This window comes from Dipodomys spectabilis, unplaced genomic scaffold (genome assembly GCF_019054845.1).
Source record: "Dipodomys spectabilis isolate Male_0828 unplaced genomic scaffold, ASM1905484v1 ptg000233l, whole genome shotgun sequence".
Classification (NCBI taxonomy): Eukaryota; Metazoa; Chordata; class Mammalia; order Rodentia; family Heteromyidae; genus Dipodomys; species Dipodomys spectabilis.
Genome location: NW_024870910.1, coordinates 299340 through 317447, shown reverse-complemented (window position 1 = coordinate 317447; position 18108 = coordinate 299340). Strand labels below are relative to the sequence as shown.

Here is an 18108-nt window from a genome sequence, read left to right as displayed (position 1 = left end):
TGAGACCTGGGGCCACTACAGGGGCCCGGCCCTCAGGGCAAGCACTAGGTCGGATGTGGAATGGGCTGTGTGGTTGACACACCCGTGCCTGCCTTGCACTGATGGCTCCTACCGGTGCCTGCATTGGGGAACCTTCCAGAAAATAGGATACTGGCTCTGCTTAGCTCTGTGCTGGAATTGACAGCTAGATCTACCAAAGTTCGAGCCCAGGCCTGGGGTCCCCATTATTTGTGTTTTCCCCTTGATTGTCTGACTTGGTTGTAGAAAGCACGCAACACAACTCACGTGTGCCTGAGCTTGATGCTGTGATAGGCAAGAACTTAGTGTAGAAGGCCCTGGAAGCTTCTAAATCATAGGTGAAGCACCCCATTAGGGAGGCTGGGGCTGTGTGTGCTGAGTATTAGGGTGGGCAGGGGCGGGGAGCATGACCTGTCTCCAGCATATACCACAATCATTGGCTGGGCAAGATGTCTCATTCCTATAATCCCATCTTATTTGGGAGGTGGATCACTGTTCAAAACCAGCCCAAGCCAAAAAAAAAAAAAAAAAGGGATGAAGTTAGCTAAATCCCTTTACAGTTAACAAGCTGGCATGGTGGTCCATACCTGTTACCTAAGCTTTGTTCCACATGCAGGCGAGGGGATTCTGGTTCCAGGCCAGCCTGAGCCAAAAATACAAGATCCCATCTGCCTGCTTTGGGCTTCCCATTATAGCCCCAATGACAAGTAGACATCACCAGACCTGGCTATCCTGTTGAGAAGGAATACTGTATACTTTTCTACCCAGGATGGTCTAGAACTGTGGTCCTCCCAACCTTAGCCTCTCACGCAGCTGGGATGATAAGCACACTCCACTTGTGCCCAACTATTGGTAGGGGAGGGCTGTCTCTGCGCTTCCTAAACTCCTCCAGGGCTCATCCTCCCGCCTTGGTGGACCCTCACTGGGATATCTGAGCCAGGGAGGGGAGAGGGGCCTGAAGAAGGGGCGTGCAGAATTGCATCACTGCATGATGGGAAGGAAGAGGCTCCTGCCCACATGACAGAGCTCAGGTGGGGCCCCCACAAGCCTGGATTTGTGGGAACCAGCAGTAAAGAAAGAAAGCAGAGGCTCATAGCTGCCCAAAGCCTGTGATCCTCCTGATTGGTCATGAAAAGCCTGCTGGGCTGGAGCCAGATGGCCTTGGGGTTTGCGTAGGGGCATGAAGAAGAATAGCTGGGTGTGAGACTCTGATAGGCATCTCACCCCTTCCCCAAGACATGTCAATCAAATTCTGATGACAGGTCCCAGCTCCAGGGTTTTGAAGCCAGCAGCAGGTGAAGGGAGAAAGGTAAGCCAGGAATTTCCCATTCTTAACAAGGCCCCAGCTCCCACTGCTGTCCACTGCAGGTGGAAGCCAACCTGGGCAGGAAAGGCTTTGAGCTTTCTTAATTTCCAGTTAGCCTACTCCAGAAGTAGAGCTGTGGCTTAAATCGTAGAGTACCAACCTTGAATGAAAAGGTGAAGGGACAGCACTCAGGCCCTAAAATTTAAGCCCCAGTACCAACACACACACACACACACACACACACACACACACACACACACACACACACACACACACACACACACACACACACACACACACACACACACACACACACACACACACACACACACACGACATCTTTCTCCAAAACACCTTGGAACTCTATACTGAGATAGGACATCTTTCTCCAAAATACCTTGGAACTCTATAGCCAACCTGGGCAGGAAAGGCTTTGAGCTTTCTTAATTTCCAGTTAGCCTACTCCAGAAGTAGAGCTGTGGCTTAAATCGTAGAGTACCAACCTTGAATGAAAAGGTGAAGGGACAGCACTCAGGCCCTAAAATTTAAGCCCCAGTACCAACACACACACACACACACACACACACACACACACACACACACACACACACACACACACACACACACACACACACACACACACACACACACGACATCTTTCTCCAAAACACCTTGGAACTCTATACTGAGATAGGACATCTTTCTCCAAAATACCTTGGAACTCTATACTGAGATTCCTTCCACAGAGCCTGTATCTAGCCAGCCTGCAGACATGGCCAGCCAGAGAGCAGCCCAGGTGAGCGCCTCTGTAGATGCAGCCTCTCTCAAGCCAGCTGTGTGGGAACATCTGGTAATTAAGTGGCCTGCCGAGTGCAGGCTGACTCTCCTTGACCCCATGTTCTTGGGGCATTTTCAATTCCACAAGTGTCTCTGGGAGGCCGGAAGTCGATGAAACCCATTATCATCCACCGAGGGAGGGCTGCACATGCCAGCTGCCACCTCCTCTGGGGTGGTCTATCCCCCATCTGACCACACAGCCAGGAGCAACCCCTTGACTTCACAGCACAAACCTTCTTCCTAGATGAGGAGCAGGCTAATTGCTTCGCCCTTGTTGGGACAAATGGAGTATAAATTGCCTATCAGCCAAGTTTGGATAAAGAGGACAGAATGACAGAATGGCAGAAGAGTGAGGGGACACAATGGGGCTCTGCACAGGGGGAGGAGATAAGCACTTATTGGGAAGATTTATTATTTATTTGTCAGTCTTGGGGCTTGAACTCAGGGCCTGGGCACTGTCCCTGAGCATTTTTGCTCAAGGCTAGTACTCTAGCTCCACTTCTAGTTTTTAGGCCTTTCTTGCCGGGGCTAGCTTTGAACTGCCATCCTCAGATCTCAGCCTCTTAAGTAGCTAGGATTATAGACACAAGCCACCAGCAGCTGGCTGACAATGGGTGTATGTATGTATGTATGTATGTGTGTGTATGTGTGTATTTATATAGTTCTGGTACTGGGGCTTGAACTTAGGGGCTAGGCACTGCCCCTTCATGTTTTTCACTCAAGGATGACACTCTACTATTTGAGCCATACCTCTCCTTCTTGGTTTTTAATGATTAATTGGAGAGAAGGGTCTCCCAGACTTTATCCTGCCTGGGGTTCGCTTTGAGCTGCAATCCTCAGATCTCAGCCTCCTGAGTAGCGAGGATTATAGGTGTGAGCCATCAGCACCTGCCCCGAGATTTAGTTTTTGACACAGGATCTTTGGTGCCATCCAGGCTGGTCTTAATCTCCCCGGAGCTTAAGAGATTGTCTTGCCTCAGCCTACTGAAGAAGCTGAGACCCCCCCCACACACACACCACCACCACCCCCACCACCACCACCACCACCCCCCCCCCCACCACCACCCCCACCACCCCCACCACCACCCCCACCACCACCCCCCCCACCATCACCACCCCCACCACCACCACCACACCACCACCACCACCACCACCACCACCACCCCCACCCCCACCACCACCACCACCACCACCACCATCACCACCCCCACCACCACCACCACCACCACCACCACCCCCACCCCCCCCCACCACCCCCACCACCCCCACCACCACCCCCACCCCCACCCCCACCACCACCACCACCCCCACCCCCACCACCACACCACCACCACCACCACCACCACCACCACCACCACCCCCACCACCCCCCCCACCACCACCACCCCCACCACCACCACCACCCCCACCACCACCACCACCACCACCACCACCACCCCCACCATCACCACCACCACCCCCACCACCACCACCACCACCACCACCACCACCACCACCACCACCACCACGAACTTGCCAAGCCGATATTCCTGCTTTGATGATAGCCATGAAGTATGAACTACACAGAATCCTCTTTATCTTTTCCCCCATCAGGGAACCAAAAATCCAGCGTGGTCACAGGTCTCTGAGACTTCAGAGGAAGCACCAAGCCTGGTGATGTGGGTAGAGCTTGTGAGTCACCAGGAAAGGCCATGCAGGTGGAAGGTTCCACACACGCAAAGGCACTGGCGCAGCTGGCCAGGTGCCTGATGTGGGGGTTTTAGATTCACAAAGGAGGTTACCAGGGTAGTCTGAGTAGACATTTAACGACCTTGGATGCCAAATTATAGAGGCGCCTCAGAGGATGAGGGTGAGAAAAGTCCCCATGAGACTCTTAACTCCAATGAACCACTCAAAAACCAGAAGTGGTGCTATGGCTCCAAGTGGTAGAGCACTAGCCTTGAGCCATAGAGCTCAGGGATAGCGCCCAGACCCTCGGTTCAAGCCCCACAACCAAGGAAAGAAAGAAAGAGAAGGGGGAGGGAGGAAATAAGGAAATAGACAGGATTTCTATGTAGGACTGGCCATGGGGGAAGATGAGGGGAAATACAGCTGACTTCCCCTACTGGACAGCTGATCATTGAACGATGATGGTAGTCCCATCTAGCCTCTCTTAGAATTAGTTAAATCCACACAGGGTGGAGGGTTCTGAGTGAAGTTAAGCTCATAACAGCCTAACTTAACAGAACAGTCCCTTTCCCCATTCCTCCTCCATCACCTGCAAAGAGCTGCGGTTTTGAGCCTATTGTGGCCAAACTAATTTCAGTTCTATACCACAGACATTCCCTTTTGCACTCCCTCCTGCTGCCTTTCCAGCTCATCAACAATGCTGTGTGAACTGAACAGCTATTTCGTTCCTCCTCCTCCCTTCAGCAGCTTGAGTGTGACAAGGTGGCTTTTGACACCGGGGACAGCCAAATTCAAATTAAGCTCCTGACACTTTGTTTGTTAAGAGGTGACAGATGCCTCTCAGAACTGCCTCCCTTGAACCACATTTTCTAGCTCTCTATTTCAGGGAACCGGAGGGGAAGGGAGAGAGAGGCCTGCAAATAGGAGACGAATCCAATTTTCTCCCGGCCGTGTCCCACTGGGTGTTTTATTTCTCTTATTTATATTTCTTCATTGCCGGGCACTCCCCTCCCCCGCCCCCGTCTCCTTTTCTACTCACCTCTGTATCTGTGTGATTAGATGTGGGAAGAGAGTTATGGGATGAAATAGATCTTTGGGCATCCGTTTGTGTGTGTGTGAGTGTGTGTGTGTGTGTGTGTGTGTGTGTGTGTGTGTGTGTGTGTGTGTGAGATTGAGTGGGAGATTCTGGGCAGGGATTTCCAGCATTGGTTATTGGCATGCAATGATTACTATAGGGAGGTAGGCGGGGGCTGGTGGTGGTGTGAATTCTGGCAATTCCCTCTCCAGCAGTGCTGAGGGAGGAAAAGCTGCTGTTCTGTAGCACAGAGATGCAGTCAGTCAGAGGCAGCGGCTCTCCTGCCTGCCCTGCCCTCTCTCTATCCCCTTCCAGCCCTGGTGCTATGGGGTAGGGGCACTGCCCACCCTGTTATGTGGGCACGAAAGGCTGCCACTGGAGCCACCTGCCTCTGCCCTAGCTTTGTATGGAGGAGAGATGGAGAATATCAGCTCTCTGGCTGAAGTGGTGGCAGGTGAGGGGGCAACCAGGGAAGGCAGAAATGTAATTACCTGAGCTGGAATGGGACGGAGCCGCAGGGGCCTGCCTCACCTTCCTCAGCCCCCTTCAGAGCTTGTGATTTGCAAGAGTGTTCCCAAAGCAATTCTGAAATAACACGAGGCATCAGAAAATTGCTTTGTGAGTTGGTGAAGGGGTGTAGGGTGGTGCACGTTCCATTCCAGCCCAAGGGCCAGGTGGGGACAGGCTACGCCCCGAATCACAGAGGGAGGAGCAGCCCCCACCAAGGCAGACAGCCGGTGGCGTAGAGGATGGACCAGGTGAGGGGTGAGGGTGTGATCAGAGATGGGAGTGGCGGGCTGGCTTTTCGTCTTCCAGTTTCCTGAGGCCTTGCTGGGCAAAACAGCTGCCAACTCTTTATAGTCTTCATTGCACCCAGATTGGATGCCGGAGACCCTCATTCAGGCTCACACAGTGCCCCATGCAGAATTGAACCCTGGCCCCGAGCCTGGCAAGGAGGCCATGAGGAAGAGAACACAGCAAGTGTGGGAGAGTCACTCAGGCTGGCATCATTCCAGGCCCAGCCATGGTGGCTTGAAGCATCATATCTCCCCGCTCTTCTGGCCCCGGGGCTTGAACTCTGGGCCTGGGCATGCTGTCCCTGAGTTTCTTTTGCTCAAGGCGAGCGCTCTACCACTTGAGCCACAGTGCCACTTTTGGCTCTTTTGAGTAGTTTATTGGAGATAAGAGTCTCACGGAATATCCTGCCCCAGCTAGCTTTGAACTGTGATCTTCAGATCTCAGCCTCCTGAGTAGCTAGGATTACAGGTGTGAGCCATCAGTCTCCAGCTCAAGTTACTTTTTTTTCCCTCCTCCTCAGATTATTCACAATCCTCCTCCCCTCCCCTGCTTAGTTGAAAACAGGAAATGTGAGGCTGCAGAGGGCCAGCTGTGTTATTCAGGCCCGCTGTGTGATGGCCTCTGAGTCTGACTGATCACCCACTGTGATACCTGGTGTTTCTTACTGCAGGTGACAAGTATGGACCACCAGGTGGTCCTGCCCAGCTCTGGCGACCAAGACACCACCGCTGACTTTAGCACACCAGGTAATCTTTCCTTCCCTCCCCTGGTGTCTGAAGCACTTTTATATTCTCTAAGGATTTCCTCCCCTCCTCTCCTCTCCTCTCCTCTCCTCTCCTCTCCTCTCCTCTCCTCTCCTCTCCTCTCCTCTCCTCTTCTCTCCTCTCCTCTCCTCTCCTCCCTTCTCTTTATCTATCTCCTTCCTCTCTTCTCTCTTCCCTCCCTCCCTCCCTTACTCTCTCTCTTCCCTCTCTCTTTTTGTGCTAGTCATGGAGCTTGAACTCAGGGCCTGAGTACTGTCCCTAAGCTCTTTTACTCCAAACTAGTACTCTACCAATTGAGCCACAGATTCACATCTGGCTTTTTGATGATTAATTGGAGATGAGAGTCTCACAGACTTTCCTTCCTGGGGACTTTCCCACTGGCTTTGAACCACAATCCTCAGATCTCAGCCTCCTGAGTAGCTAGGATGACAGGCGTGAGCCACCAGCACCTGGCCTTCACCTCCAGTTTCCAGTCTCCTGGAGAATCTAGGAGAATCTTCCTGAAAAGTTAACTAGAATTTTTCTGGAAAGATTCTTGGACAATCATCTGACTCCATCCCCGAATCTTTCAGTGGCATTTTCCCAATCCATTCCATTTCCAGGCACTATCTGAGATGGTGCGGGGTTGATTCAGATTGGTTGATTCAGATCGAAAGGCCAGTACTGCCCTGTCCATGTGGCCACCTGGCCGTGCCTAACCTGTGTCCATTCTTCCTCAGTGCCAGCCAGCACCACCAGCCTACCCACCTCAGATGGGGCCACCTCGCTGGGTCCAAGCCACACATCCCCTGATGATACAGAAGGCACCCCGCCAGCCCCACCACCTGCCCCAGACCTCCAGCATCTGTCCCCAGAAGCCACAGATCTGAGCTCTCAGGGACCGCCCAGTTCCGGGCGTGTGGCCCGCTCGGCTAGTGATCCCACTGCCTGTGTGTCCAGCAAGGCAGGTGTGTCTGGTCCCAGAGGCTCTGTGGGTCAGGGGAAACCTGGGGAAAATGGTTTGGGTATCTGAGACCCCTCAACTTGGAGGAAGGCCCTTGGAGAGTCCTGTTGTGTCTCTAGAGAAGGGCCCCCAGGCTGGTGGGGGAAGAAAGGACACGAGAGCTGAAGAGAATGGGAGCCTTCCATGTGGCCATAAACACAAACAAAGAGAGTGAGGGTGGGGTCAGCGCAGTGATCTCAGGTAATACTGGGGGGGTGGCAGTGTGCGTTCCCGAAACCCCTCATGTGGCTTTGTATGTGTTGGGGGTGGTGGTGTGGGGGGCATTCGCTCAGGGCTGGAGTCCCTGTGGTCGTCAGCATAGCAAGTTTTCATCTCACACTCGCTCTCTCAGGTGGGTGGGGGTACCCCAAGGCTAGAGAACCCACACCCATCCTTGATTCCATAGGTAGCGGTGGGGCAGATGCCTTGCCAATAAAGACAAGAGGGCCTTTGACTGAGGTCTCATCCTGCATGACTCCTGCCTAAAATGGATGTGGACAAACCCTAAGCAGAGCATCTGGGTGCCCGCATCAACTGGGCCTCGATCACCCAGAGCCTGGCCCTGCCAAGGAAGCATGGAGTCACCGGTGGCTATCAGGAGCCTGCATGTATCTAGAAGCATCCTCCTGATAAAGTTTGCATGCACCTCCAGACTTCCCCAGCCCCCCAGCCCTCTTCCCTCTTTATCTTTTTCCCCTATGTGGGCAAATGACTCATCTTTGGGAAACACCTACTGTGAGCATCGATTCACAGTGACAGAGCTTCTCTCCTTCCCTCCCCACCCCCGGAAGGACCAACCCGTGGGCCTCCGTGGCCACGGTCACTCACTGAGGCCCAAGGGAGGGCCCCATGCATTTGGAAGGCTCAAGGTCAGCTCTGAGGCCCTGTGATGGCTCTCAGTTGTGGATGGAGATTCTGGTCGCCATGCTTTCTCTGCAACCTTGGCGCTTCTGTCTCCTTCCAGATAGATGGACCGTCACTTTTCTCAACACGGAAGACATGTGCTTTTCCAGGTCCCCAGAGAACCTCAGACTGGAAGGGTGGGCCTTCTGATGCCAGCCCCTCGGCTCATGTAGGGGGACAGGCGGGCGACACCACTCTGTGCTTGATTCTCACAGGGTTTTCCTGGCCTCTGACCAATGCCTGAGTCTCGGGTGGGTTGTGATTGTTTGGTCAATAATTCCTCTTTCATGTGCTGAGTGCTTTTTATTCTGCTTCAGGTGATGCCTCTCACCACCCCGCCTTGTGCAGCCAGGACCTGGAAACCACACCTTCTCGGGCCCCTCTGGGGACAGGTGAGCCCTGCCCCATTCCCCAACACTTTGCCATCTACCTATGGAGAAGTGGACATGGCTGGCGGGGGATGCGGAGGTCCCTGCCCCACTGCAGCCTCTCAGCCACCCAAGAGCTGTACCACAGGCTGTTACTAACTACTCCGTCTGATTTGTTAAAAAAACATTCTGATTTTTAAAATTACCTTTAAGTAGTGGTTTCAATTCAACAAGTCAGGCTGTGAGTACAATGCAAATTAAAGTCACCCCTTCCATTTTGTTTCATCCATCTCTCTCCAACCCTACCCATTCCTTGTTAACTGTTTCTCTCTCTCTCTCTCTCTCCACACACACACACACATATACACACACACACACACACACACACACGTATGAAACAGTTTCTCAACTATGTAGCCCAGGCTGGCCTTGAACTTTCAGTCCTCTTCCTAGAAGGGCCACGGTTACAGGCGCACACTACCACACCTGGCCTTACTTCATTTTATTAGGGAAGTTCACTGGCCCTATCTGGAAGCATTGTGTTCACTTTTAACTTCTCTTCTGAGCTTATTCATTGCCACCCAAAGGACTCCAAAACAGATTGCCCAGAATGTGCCCACGTTGTGCAGGCAACTTGGGTTTTGATGTTTGGTGTGAGTTGATCTCAGTGGACCATTAGGAACTGGCTTTCTCAGAGATGCAGACTGATGCTTGTTCTATGGCCTGTGCTGAGTGGCTGGTCATCGTGACCTCCGCCCCCTCACCTCCCCACCTTTTGTCAGGCCTGGGCCTTGAACTCAGGGCCAGGGCACCATTCTTGAGCTCTTTTGCTCAAAGCAAGCACTCTACCACTTGAGCCACAGCGCTACTTCTGGCTTTGTGGTGGTTAGTCAGAGATAAGAGTGTCATGGACTTTCCTGCCCAGGCTGGCTTTGAACTGTGATCCTTGGATCTCAGCTTCTTGGGTAGTAAGATTACAAGCTTGAGCCACGGGCACCCAGCTCCATCATCCCTTTTGTAGAGCCTGAGCCAATTCCCCAGCCCTTGGCCTGGGGAAGTCGGGAAGGACACTGAGTTTATGGCATGTGTGAAAATGGTCCATACCTGGCATGTGTGGAAGGGCTTTTTATGGACCCTCTGCCACCCAAGCTCTGGTCTTAGAGTAGATTCCACCTCTAGAAGCCATTATTCTGGCCCCACAGTGATCAGGACCATGGGGGCAAAGATCATGGAGCTGGGGCAAGCTGGGGGGGAAGGGGGGTTCAGCCCTGGAATTCCAGCAGCCAGCTGAACAGAAGGCCATCTTTGCCTGCACCTGCCCATCTTCTCCCCAGCCTGCGCCACATCACCTTCCTGTCCTTCAGGAGGCTGAAGGACCCTTCAAGTCAACGCCAGTCTCAGGCTGGGGGTGGGGCGGGGGGAAGGGACATCGGAAGCAGGGGACATGTCAGATGCCAGCTCAGAGCCAGAAAAGCTCCCCCCAAGTTTGTTCTTGGCATGCTTTTGGTTTGCTCTTTAGAAAACAACCCAGCCGCCTCTGGTTCGTTTTGGTTTCTTTCTGGTTGTCTGAAAGTTACGTGTTCTTTCTCGATTTTTAGTTTCCACATCTCGCTCTGCCATGGCTGCCTGTCAGTACCAGCTTTCAACACCTGGCAACCCAGATACCTGGAAAATGGACCAACAGACCAAACCAGAGGCCTTACAAATGGTCTCCAAAGACAGGCCGCCCTCTTTAGTAGACAGCAAGGCCTATGCGGACACCAGGGTTTTGGTGGCTAAGTTCTTGGAACATGCACACAGCGCCCTCCCCGCTGAGGTGCGGCATGTGACGGGTGCCATCCCACCAGTGGTGGCCTCTGAAGAGCATCCGGCGGAGGAGGCTGTCTTCCGTGCGGGTGGCCTGGACCAGCTATGAAACAGCCCAGGCCCAGACACAGACATCGATGGGCCTGGCGTCACACAGCCTGGCTCTTGCTAGAGATCACAAAGGGGCACAAACCTGAGAGTTGCTCAGGATGGCTTGGGTGGGAAATCCTCATTCCTTCTCTTGAGATAGCTATTTCCATAATCCAGAAAGTCGATTTTCTGGTGTCCATTGGCATTATAGGAGGTGTGCGGTAACTTTGAACTAACCAGCACTTCCTGAATACCAGGAAGATCTTCTGAATACCAGCACAGGGACAGGTGGTCCTCATAGAACATAAAGACACTAGGTTCCGCCTAAGTCAGGGCTGTTAAAGCAGGATTTGCCTCTATTCCTGATTTAGTTTACAGTTAAGTAGAGACAGGATGCCAGCAGGTAAGGGAACCAGTCATCTGTGTGGTTTGTGTCACTGTGCCACGAGACCATTATCCAACCTGGGCCTATTATTTCCTTTAAAAGGAAATAGAACATTTTGGCACATCCTGGGCCAACATTTTGCCCAAGAATGACTGTGCAAACAAATACCCAGTGAGGGAATCACTGTAGCCAGTCACCCATGGGAAGCAAGCAGGTGTGTTGGAAAAGTGAGGAGGGGCCCTCCCATCTCCCTGTGCTCCCCACTAGACTCCTCTTGGTGGCATGTCTTTCCTCCACCATCTCCTGTACTTTAACCAGAACAGACATATTCTGTCATAGTAAGTACCTATCCTGAGACCCTTCCCATATGATCTCATCCCATTGATTTGGGTTGGTCAACGACCACCTCCTGCTAATGATTCCAGAGCTGTTCCTCCCCCCACCCCTACCCCAGGGCCACAGCAGACACATCTCTATTGGAGGATGCAGGCTGTCAATCATGCATGTCAGTGAAAACACAGGATTGGTTGTGCAGCTGGTTAATCGTTTATTTCAGTGAGAATGCTCACAGGATTGGTTGTACAAGAAACAAGCAAGCCTACCTTGGGTGCTGCTTGGGTGCTGTTGGGAAATGGGTGCCTTTCACTTTCTTGGCTATCCCTGCCCCTAGTCCCCTCACTTTCTGCCAACAACTTTCTCCCCAACAGTGGTCATAGAACAATACTCTCTGCCATGATGGAAATGACCTGGGCCATCAAGATCAGCAGCCATCAGCATAAGCCCCAGAGCAGTGGCCAGTGGCCCCTGCTTTGGCCAAGCAGCTGAGAGTTCAGGCCATGGCACAGAGGTATGGGAGTGGACCGGAGGGTGTCCACATTGCCCCGTGTCTCACCAGAAGACTCTCACAGCTCTGTTGTGTGGAGTGGACCAGAGGGTGTCCACATTGCCCCGTGTCTCACCAGAAGACTCTCACAGCTCTGTTGTGTGGAGTGGACCAGAGGGTGTCCACATTGCCCTGTGTCTCACCAGAAGACTCTCACAGCTCTGTTGTGTGGAGTGGACCAGAGGGTGTCCACATTGCCCCGTGTCTCACCAGAAGACTCTCACAGCTCTGTTGTGTGGCCTATGCCTGCCATCTCCCCCCTATGCCCCACCCTCAGCCCCCCAGCCCCCTGAAGGGTGCTAAGGGCACTAAAATGTGTTTGAAGGCTGGATAGGGGGGTGTGGCTCCCAGGGGGTCCCAGCAAGGACGGTGTGGTAGTTCCCCAGGGACAGCCAGCTACCACCAGCAAGATAGCTTTTCTAGTGCTGTGGGCTGTGGCCTCCTTGAGATTGGAATGTGTGTGTGTGTGTGTGTGTGTGTGTACATATATATATACATATATGTATATATATATATATATATATAAATATATAAATCAGGCCTGTGGACGGCCTTCCTTTTTCCACAAGAGATGCACTAGAGGTAAATTTATGAGCACTTTAGTCAGACGATAAAATGGGAAAATATATTCCCTCATTTCTTTCAAGTAAGGACTTTTGAAACTTCCCTCCCCCCCTCCACCCCCCACAAGTCTCCTTGCAGGTAAAGTGAACTGATGGTTTCTCTGAAAGGCCTCCCCTGAGCCTAAACAAACAGAGGAGAGGATTTATATCTGGCAGCTCTAGCCTAGGGATCAGCTTTACATCTGGCGAGCAGCCAGCTGTAGGAGGGCCGCTTGCTTGGGGGTCCAAGCAGCCAGTGTCTCTGAGCTGCGCCTTGGGGCCAGGCTTCATGTCACAGAGCTGGGGCACTCACCAGCCAGGGGATTCCGCCGCCAGAGGAGCCAGCTCGGTGCTCTGTGTCCTTTGCTTTGCCTCTCTTCCTGCTTGCCACTCGGGCTCCTGTCTCAGGGCCATGCCTCCTCCCCTCTGGTGCCATGGGAGCCCTCAAGTCCCCCAAGACTAGCAAGAAACTGGCCTCACGTACCACTCACGCTCAGTTCCGTCTACTCTTACACCAGCTCTGTCTTGTGGATAAAACAAGCAAACAGCTTTCCCAGCCTCAGGCTGCTCTGTGAGACTCTCCTGCCTCCTACAGCAAGGATAGTGAGGACGACGATCTCCTCGATCTGCTTTCCCAGGGCCTCAGGTGGTCCACCAGGGTATGAGGAAAGCCTCTGCCATTAGGAAAGAAGGCAGAGGTGCTAGTTAGAGCCACTAGAGAATGTTCTGGCAACTTGACTGGTCCCCTCTACGTCCCTTGTCCTTGACTCAGTGGTGTCCTGGTACTAGGGAGTCCAGCAGCAGGCTGGCCACCACACCTCAGACACGGGGGAAAATGACTCCCTGCGCATGGCCTATGCCTCCCTTCTACCACCGGAAGTCTGCGCTTGCACTTCCGGTGTGGGCATCTGAAATGGCCAGCTAAGTGTATGAGGTGGCTCTCTAGTTTGGCAAGGTCCCGTGCAGGACCCCAGAAGAGGCTGGCAGCTGCTAAGGACACTGCCCTTTGACCTTGGCCTGGGGAGGGATGTGGATGTGAGGATACTGAAGTAGGGCCCCGGAGACTTAAGAAGCTAAGCCAAGGATGTTCTACCCTTCCTAACATGTAAACTCTGCTCCCCCCGCCCCCGAACTCTCCCACAAATAAAATGGGGGGGGGTCTTCTTTACTGGGACTTATGGCCTCCTTCTGCTGGAACAATACAAATGAAATGCTTGCAACAAACCACGTTACAGGAAGTTTATTTCGAATGGAGTTCATCTCCTCTCCCTCGGCTCTATCAGATGCTGCTAAGGCAGAATTCACAGGAAACGGTTTCCAAGACACCAGAGACCTGTTTGTACAACTTGAAAGGTTGTATTTATTTAATGTACCTCAAGGTGTTTTAATAATGATCAGTGTTTTAATAAAAAGTATTTCTGGCCTCTGTCGTCTCTGAAGTCTAATTGGAACACACACCAGCCCCGGGGCTGTGTACGCTGTTGGTCAATGCCTGCCCAATCTCAGCTCCAGGGACTGAGAGAAGAAAGCAGGCCACCAGGACCCCCAAACCAATGCACAGAGGCCCTGGGCAGTCTGGCACACAGCAGCCCCTCTGCCCCTCTTTAGACACAGCACCACCAAGGGCTCTGCAAGATCCTTCCTTTATTTATTTTTTTTCTTTTTGCTTATGTGGTGCTGAGGAATCGAACCCAGGGCCTCAGGCATGCAAGGCAAGCACTCTACCACTGAGCCACCTTCTCAGCCCCAGATCCTTCCTTTATTTAGGTTTCTTTAAAAAAAAAAAAAATAGCCGGGCGCCAGTGGCTCACACCTGTCGTCCTAGCTACTTAGGAGGCTGAGATCTGAGTATCACGGTTCAAAGCCAGCCCGGGCAGGAAAGTCCGTGAGACTGCTCTCCAATAAACCACTAGAAAACTGGAAGTGGTGCTGTGGCTCAAGTGGTAGAGTGCTCACCTTGAGCTGAAGAGCTGAAGGACAGCACTCAGGCCAAAGAGTTCAAACCCCATGACCGACAAAAAATATATATATATATATTTGGCCAGGCATTGGTGGCTCATGGCTGTAATTGTAGTTACTCAGGAGGCTGAGATTTAAGGATCATGATTTGAAGCCAGCTTGGGCTGGAAAGTCTTTGAGACTCATCTCCTTGTAACCAGTAAAAACCTGGAAGTGAAGGTGTGGCTCAAGTGGTAGAATGCCAGTCTTGCATGGAAAAGGCTGATGGCATCTGGCCCTTGAGTTCAACCCCCAGAACCCCCCCCCCCCCGTACCCCCCCCCTGTTGTTAGAAGCTATTCCCCCATGTGGTCTGCTAGCCATGAGATTCCTCTCCAGAGGCCACGTTTGTCTGGCCATGTTCTTGCACTCTCCACGCAAGCTTCTACTCTGGGGGTGACTCTGACCACCACACACCTCTTCAGTGAGGGGGAAGACCTGGAGCTGGGGTTTATCATGTTGAAAGGCAATTGGTTTCTTACCTACCCCTGACGGTTAAGGTCATTACCACGGGTGCTGACCTCAAATCCTTGGGGAAGCCAACAGGGACAGGTGTGTCACTCTGGAGTTTCCCCCAAGGCACACCAGGTCAGCAGCTCACAGCGGTGGGGGCATGCGCCCCCGTGTGGCCAGGCCAGAGAAGCAGAGGGCAGCTTGCCAAAGTCCCAGGGCTGGACTCCCCATCCCCACCCCCACCCAGGCTTTCTGCCTACACTTGAGGTGCACAACGTCACCTCACAGGCTCCTTAGGCCAAGTGACCTCAGATTCACAGCCACAGAGAAGGTTCTTTCTCTCCGACATGGATCACAAAGTGACATCACAGATGCCAGCAGGAGCCAGGAGCCGCGTGCACATGCATACACCTGCAGGTAATCAGTAGAACCCTGGAGCTGCCCCGTAGGCTTCGATCTCTCATTCAGCCAATCAGGAGTGTGTCTACACCTGAGGCAGGTGTTCAGAACCCACAGCTGGCTTATTTTATACCTGGCACAGGGCTCCGTCCAGCCTGGCACCTGGTGACCTTAGCCTCCATCCTCCAACCTCCCGGCAAAGAGTGCCCTGGGCTCTAGACTGGGTGGGAGGAGCACAGCGGGGACAGTGGGAGCCTGCTGGGCACAGAAGGCTCGGGGGACAAATGAAGCCACAACCCACAACTTGTACATCATGACTTCGGGTTTATTAGTGCTATGGGCAAAGTCTTCCTAAGGTTCGGCTGCATGCAACACGCGTTACTCTCAAATACAGTAATCCTAAAGCTTTAGTTACTGTGTGGTAAGGCTTCTTAAGTCACAGTGTATTCTTCAAGGCCTGGGCCAAAAAAAAAAAAAAAAAAAGAGAGAAAGAGAGACTTCCAGACAAAATGTCAGTTCACATGGCTCTCTAATGCTCCTCCATCTAAGCACTCAAATACTGTTCGTGGCCTGGGCACCTTGCTGATCATATTTATTTGAGTCTGCGAGGAAGGAGAAAACTGCCCTGGGGGAGGGAGAGGGTTAGAGGCCAAGTTTCCTGGTGTGTGCAGTTGCTGAGGGGGCACTGGGCGGGTGTAGAGATGGATGTGTGTATATATGTGTGTGTACACAGAGTTATTTTTAAATAGGGGCAGACACCCATGCTATCTGCAGCCCTCTGGGGACATGTTTGTCCCCTCCTGATGAGGAGTCTGGTAACCTCAACTGAGGACAGGAAAAACAGCCAGGAGCATGGATCAGGGAAAACCCCTACGTATCTGGAGATTCGCTGGCCGAAGTGCAAGTCCGCATGGTTAAGAGTTTCTCAAGAAATAGGGAGTTGGGATGTTGGTATGATCATAATCTTTTCTTTTATTATTTAACTTAGGAAGATTTCCTTTTTTTTTTTTTCTGGGTGAATACTTACAATCACAATTTGTTTTCCCACAGCTTCGGCACAAGTGACAACTGGAGTCCGGAGATGCACATTCTCATGGTAATTTCGAGGGCCCAATAGGATCCTACGTGTCCTACCCAGAGGGGCAGAAGATGGGGCTGCCCATTGCCCCCTGCCCCAGGAATTGCACCCACAAACCCACAGAGGGTGGGTAGGCACCCACATTCAAACGCTACAGCTCCAGGGAGAAAAACACACATGCTGCACACCACACCATACGGAAGATCCATGAGCACCTTTCAGCAGCCACTGGGAGAAAACAGCTCCGGACGTGGCTAAATACTTGAACGATGGACAAAGGTTTGTTCCTGCGACTTGTCCTTTGATAAAGTCATATTCCTTTGAGTGGGGGGGGGGGGGGCGCACTGGGCGGGGGAGAGGAAAAAGGAAAAGGAAAAATCGAAAGAAAAGACAAAATAAAAGAACTGGATAGTTAAGGTTCCCGTCCTTCATGGGAGCCAGTGTCCTTGGGCAGGCTATGGGGTCAGGGTTCAGGGCTGTGTCCTTGGCTTCCGGCTCCTCTGTGCCCAGCTAGGCCTGGCCGGGTGTCCCTGGGCTCTGCGGCAGAGGCTGGGGTGGGCCTAGATGTACAGCGGGGTCTCCTGGCCCGTGAGGAGCCTGAACATGGCAGCAGGCATGGTCTTCATGTGAATCTGTGAACAGAGACAGGATGCTGAGCCTCTGGCCTGCTCCACCCCCCCCCCCCAGGCCATCCAATGCGAGCAGATGACGACACCTGTCCTACCCACCCCCCAATCCTGCTCACAGTCCAACATCCCAGTGATGGAGGAAGGGGCTGGGTTCTCCGCTCCACACCGTGCAGTGCTAGCTTTGCTTTCAGTTCAAAGTAGCAATACCACAGGGAGAGAAGAAAAAACTGGACTACAATGTACCCACTAGGTGGGAGTGGGGGGGGGGGGCAGCTCAGAGCATCCCCAGAAACTGCAAAGTGTAGGCTTTGCTTCTAGGAGGGAGGGGATCAAGAGGGGACATGTATGCTCTTCCCTCAACATCAGCACAGGCGAAGGCAAATGTCGGGGGGAGGGGGTGTCCAGAAGTTGGGCCTCCAAAGCCCTATCCTGTAGAGAATCATTCAGCAATCCACCCTGAGCAGCTTGGCCTCCCTTCCTGACTCCATGCCTAGTGTATCAGGCCTGATGATCTATCCAGATGTTAGCCCTCCACCACCCATCCCCCTTGCCCACTCCCCCCCCCCCCGCCCCAGGAAGGCTGTGTCCATCCAAAAATTCATTCTCAGTAATTCCTTCCTCTGAACCTCACCCCTCCCTGCCCCACCCAAAGGCTTCTCAAAACTTCCCAGGTAATTTATCAACGGCTAACTTTCCAAATGTGCTCAGGCATGAGGGGAAAACAGGCCAGTTTAAAGACAGTGTAAGCTGCCAATCTTGCGGGCAGGACGGAGGCCAAGGCCGGAGGATGAAGGGATTTAAAACAAAACAAAACAAAAACCCAGCCCGGAGGCCCGCCCGCCTTCCAGCCTCTCTGAACCTCAATTCATCTCAGGTCGGAAGAGCGGGCTCTCTGCTCACAGCTCCCAGGCCGGCTCGCTGGATTGATTTAGGTGAGAGGATGATCGTTCCCCTGGGACAGCCGTTTCCCAGCATCTACTTAGGAAAATTGAATTTCCCCTTCTTGGAAGCTATTTGCACAAAGATGCTAATGGTACTTCGCTGGGCCTCTCTCTTTTCTTCGGAGA

The 18108-nt window shown here is 52.8% G+C and overlaps 2 protein-coding genes across 5 annotated transcripts in view; one reads left to right on the top strand and one right to left on the bottom strand.

Annotated features, from left to right (window-relative positions):
* The window catches only part of Fam189a1 (family with sequence similarity 189 member A1), a 151483-nt gene extending 140849 nt beyond the window's left edge, over window positions 1-10634 (top strand). For 2 of the 3 annotated variants that reach the window (XM_042698555.1, XM_042698553.1), the window contains 4 exons: window positions 6373-6448; window positions 7186-7413; window positions 8669-8743; window positions 10318-10634. In XM_042698555.1, coding sequence (XP_042554489.1) covers window positions 6373-6448; window positions 7186-7413; window positions 8669-8743; window positions 10318-10634 — 696 coding nt within the window. The remainder of the gene's footprint in view (window positions 1-6372; window positions 6449-7185; window positions 7414-8668; window positions 8744-10317) is intronic. The other variant, XM_042698554.1, reaches the window with a different exon arrangement.
* A 6124-nt stretch (window positions 10635-16758) lies between these two features.
* Window positions 16759-18108, bottom strand: part of Apba2 (amyloid beta precursor protein binding family A member 2) — a 37786-nt gene continuing 36436 nt past the window's right edge. For both annotated transcript variants that reach the window (XM_042698551.1, XM_042698552.1), the window contains one exon: window positions 16759-17044. In XM_042698551.1, coding sequence (XP_042554485.1) covers window positions 16973-17044 — 72 coding nt within the window. In that variant the 3' untranslated portion in view covers window positions 16759-16972. The remainder of the gene's footprint in view (window positions 17045-18108) is intronic.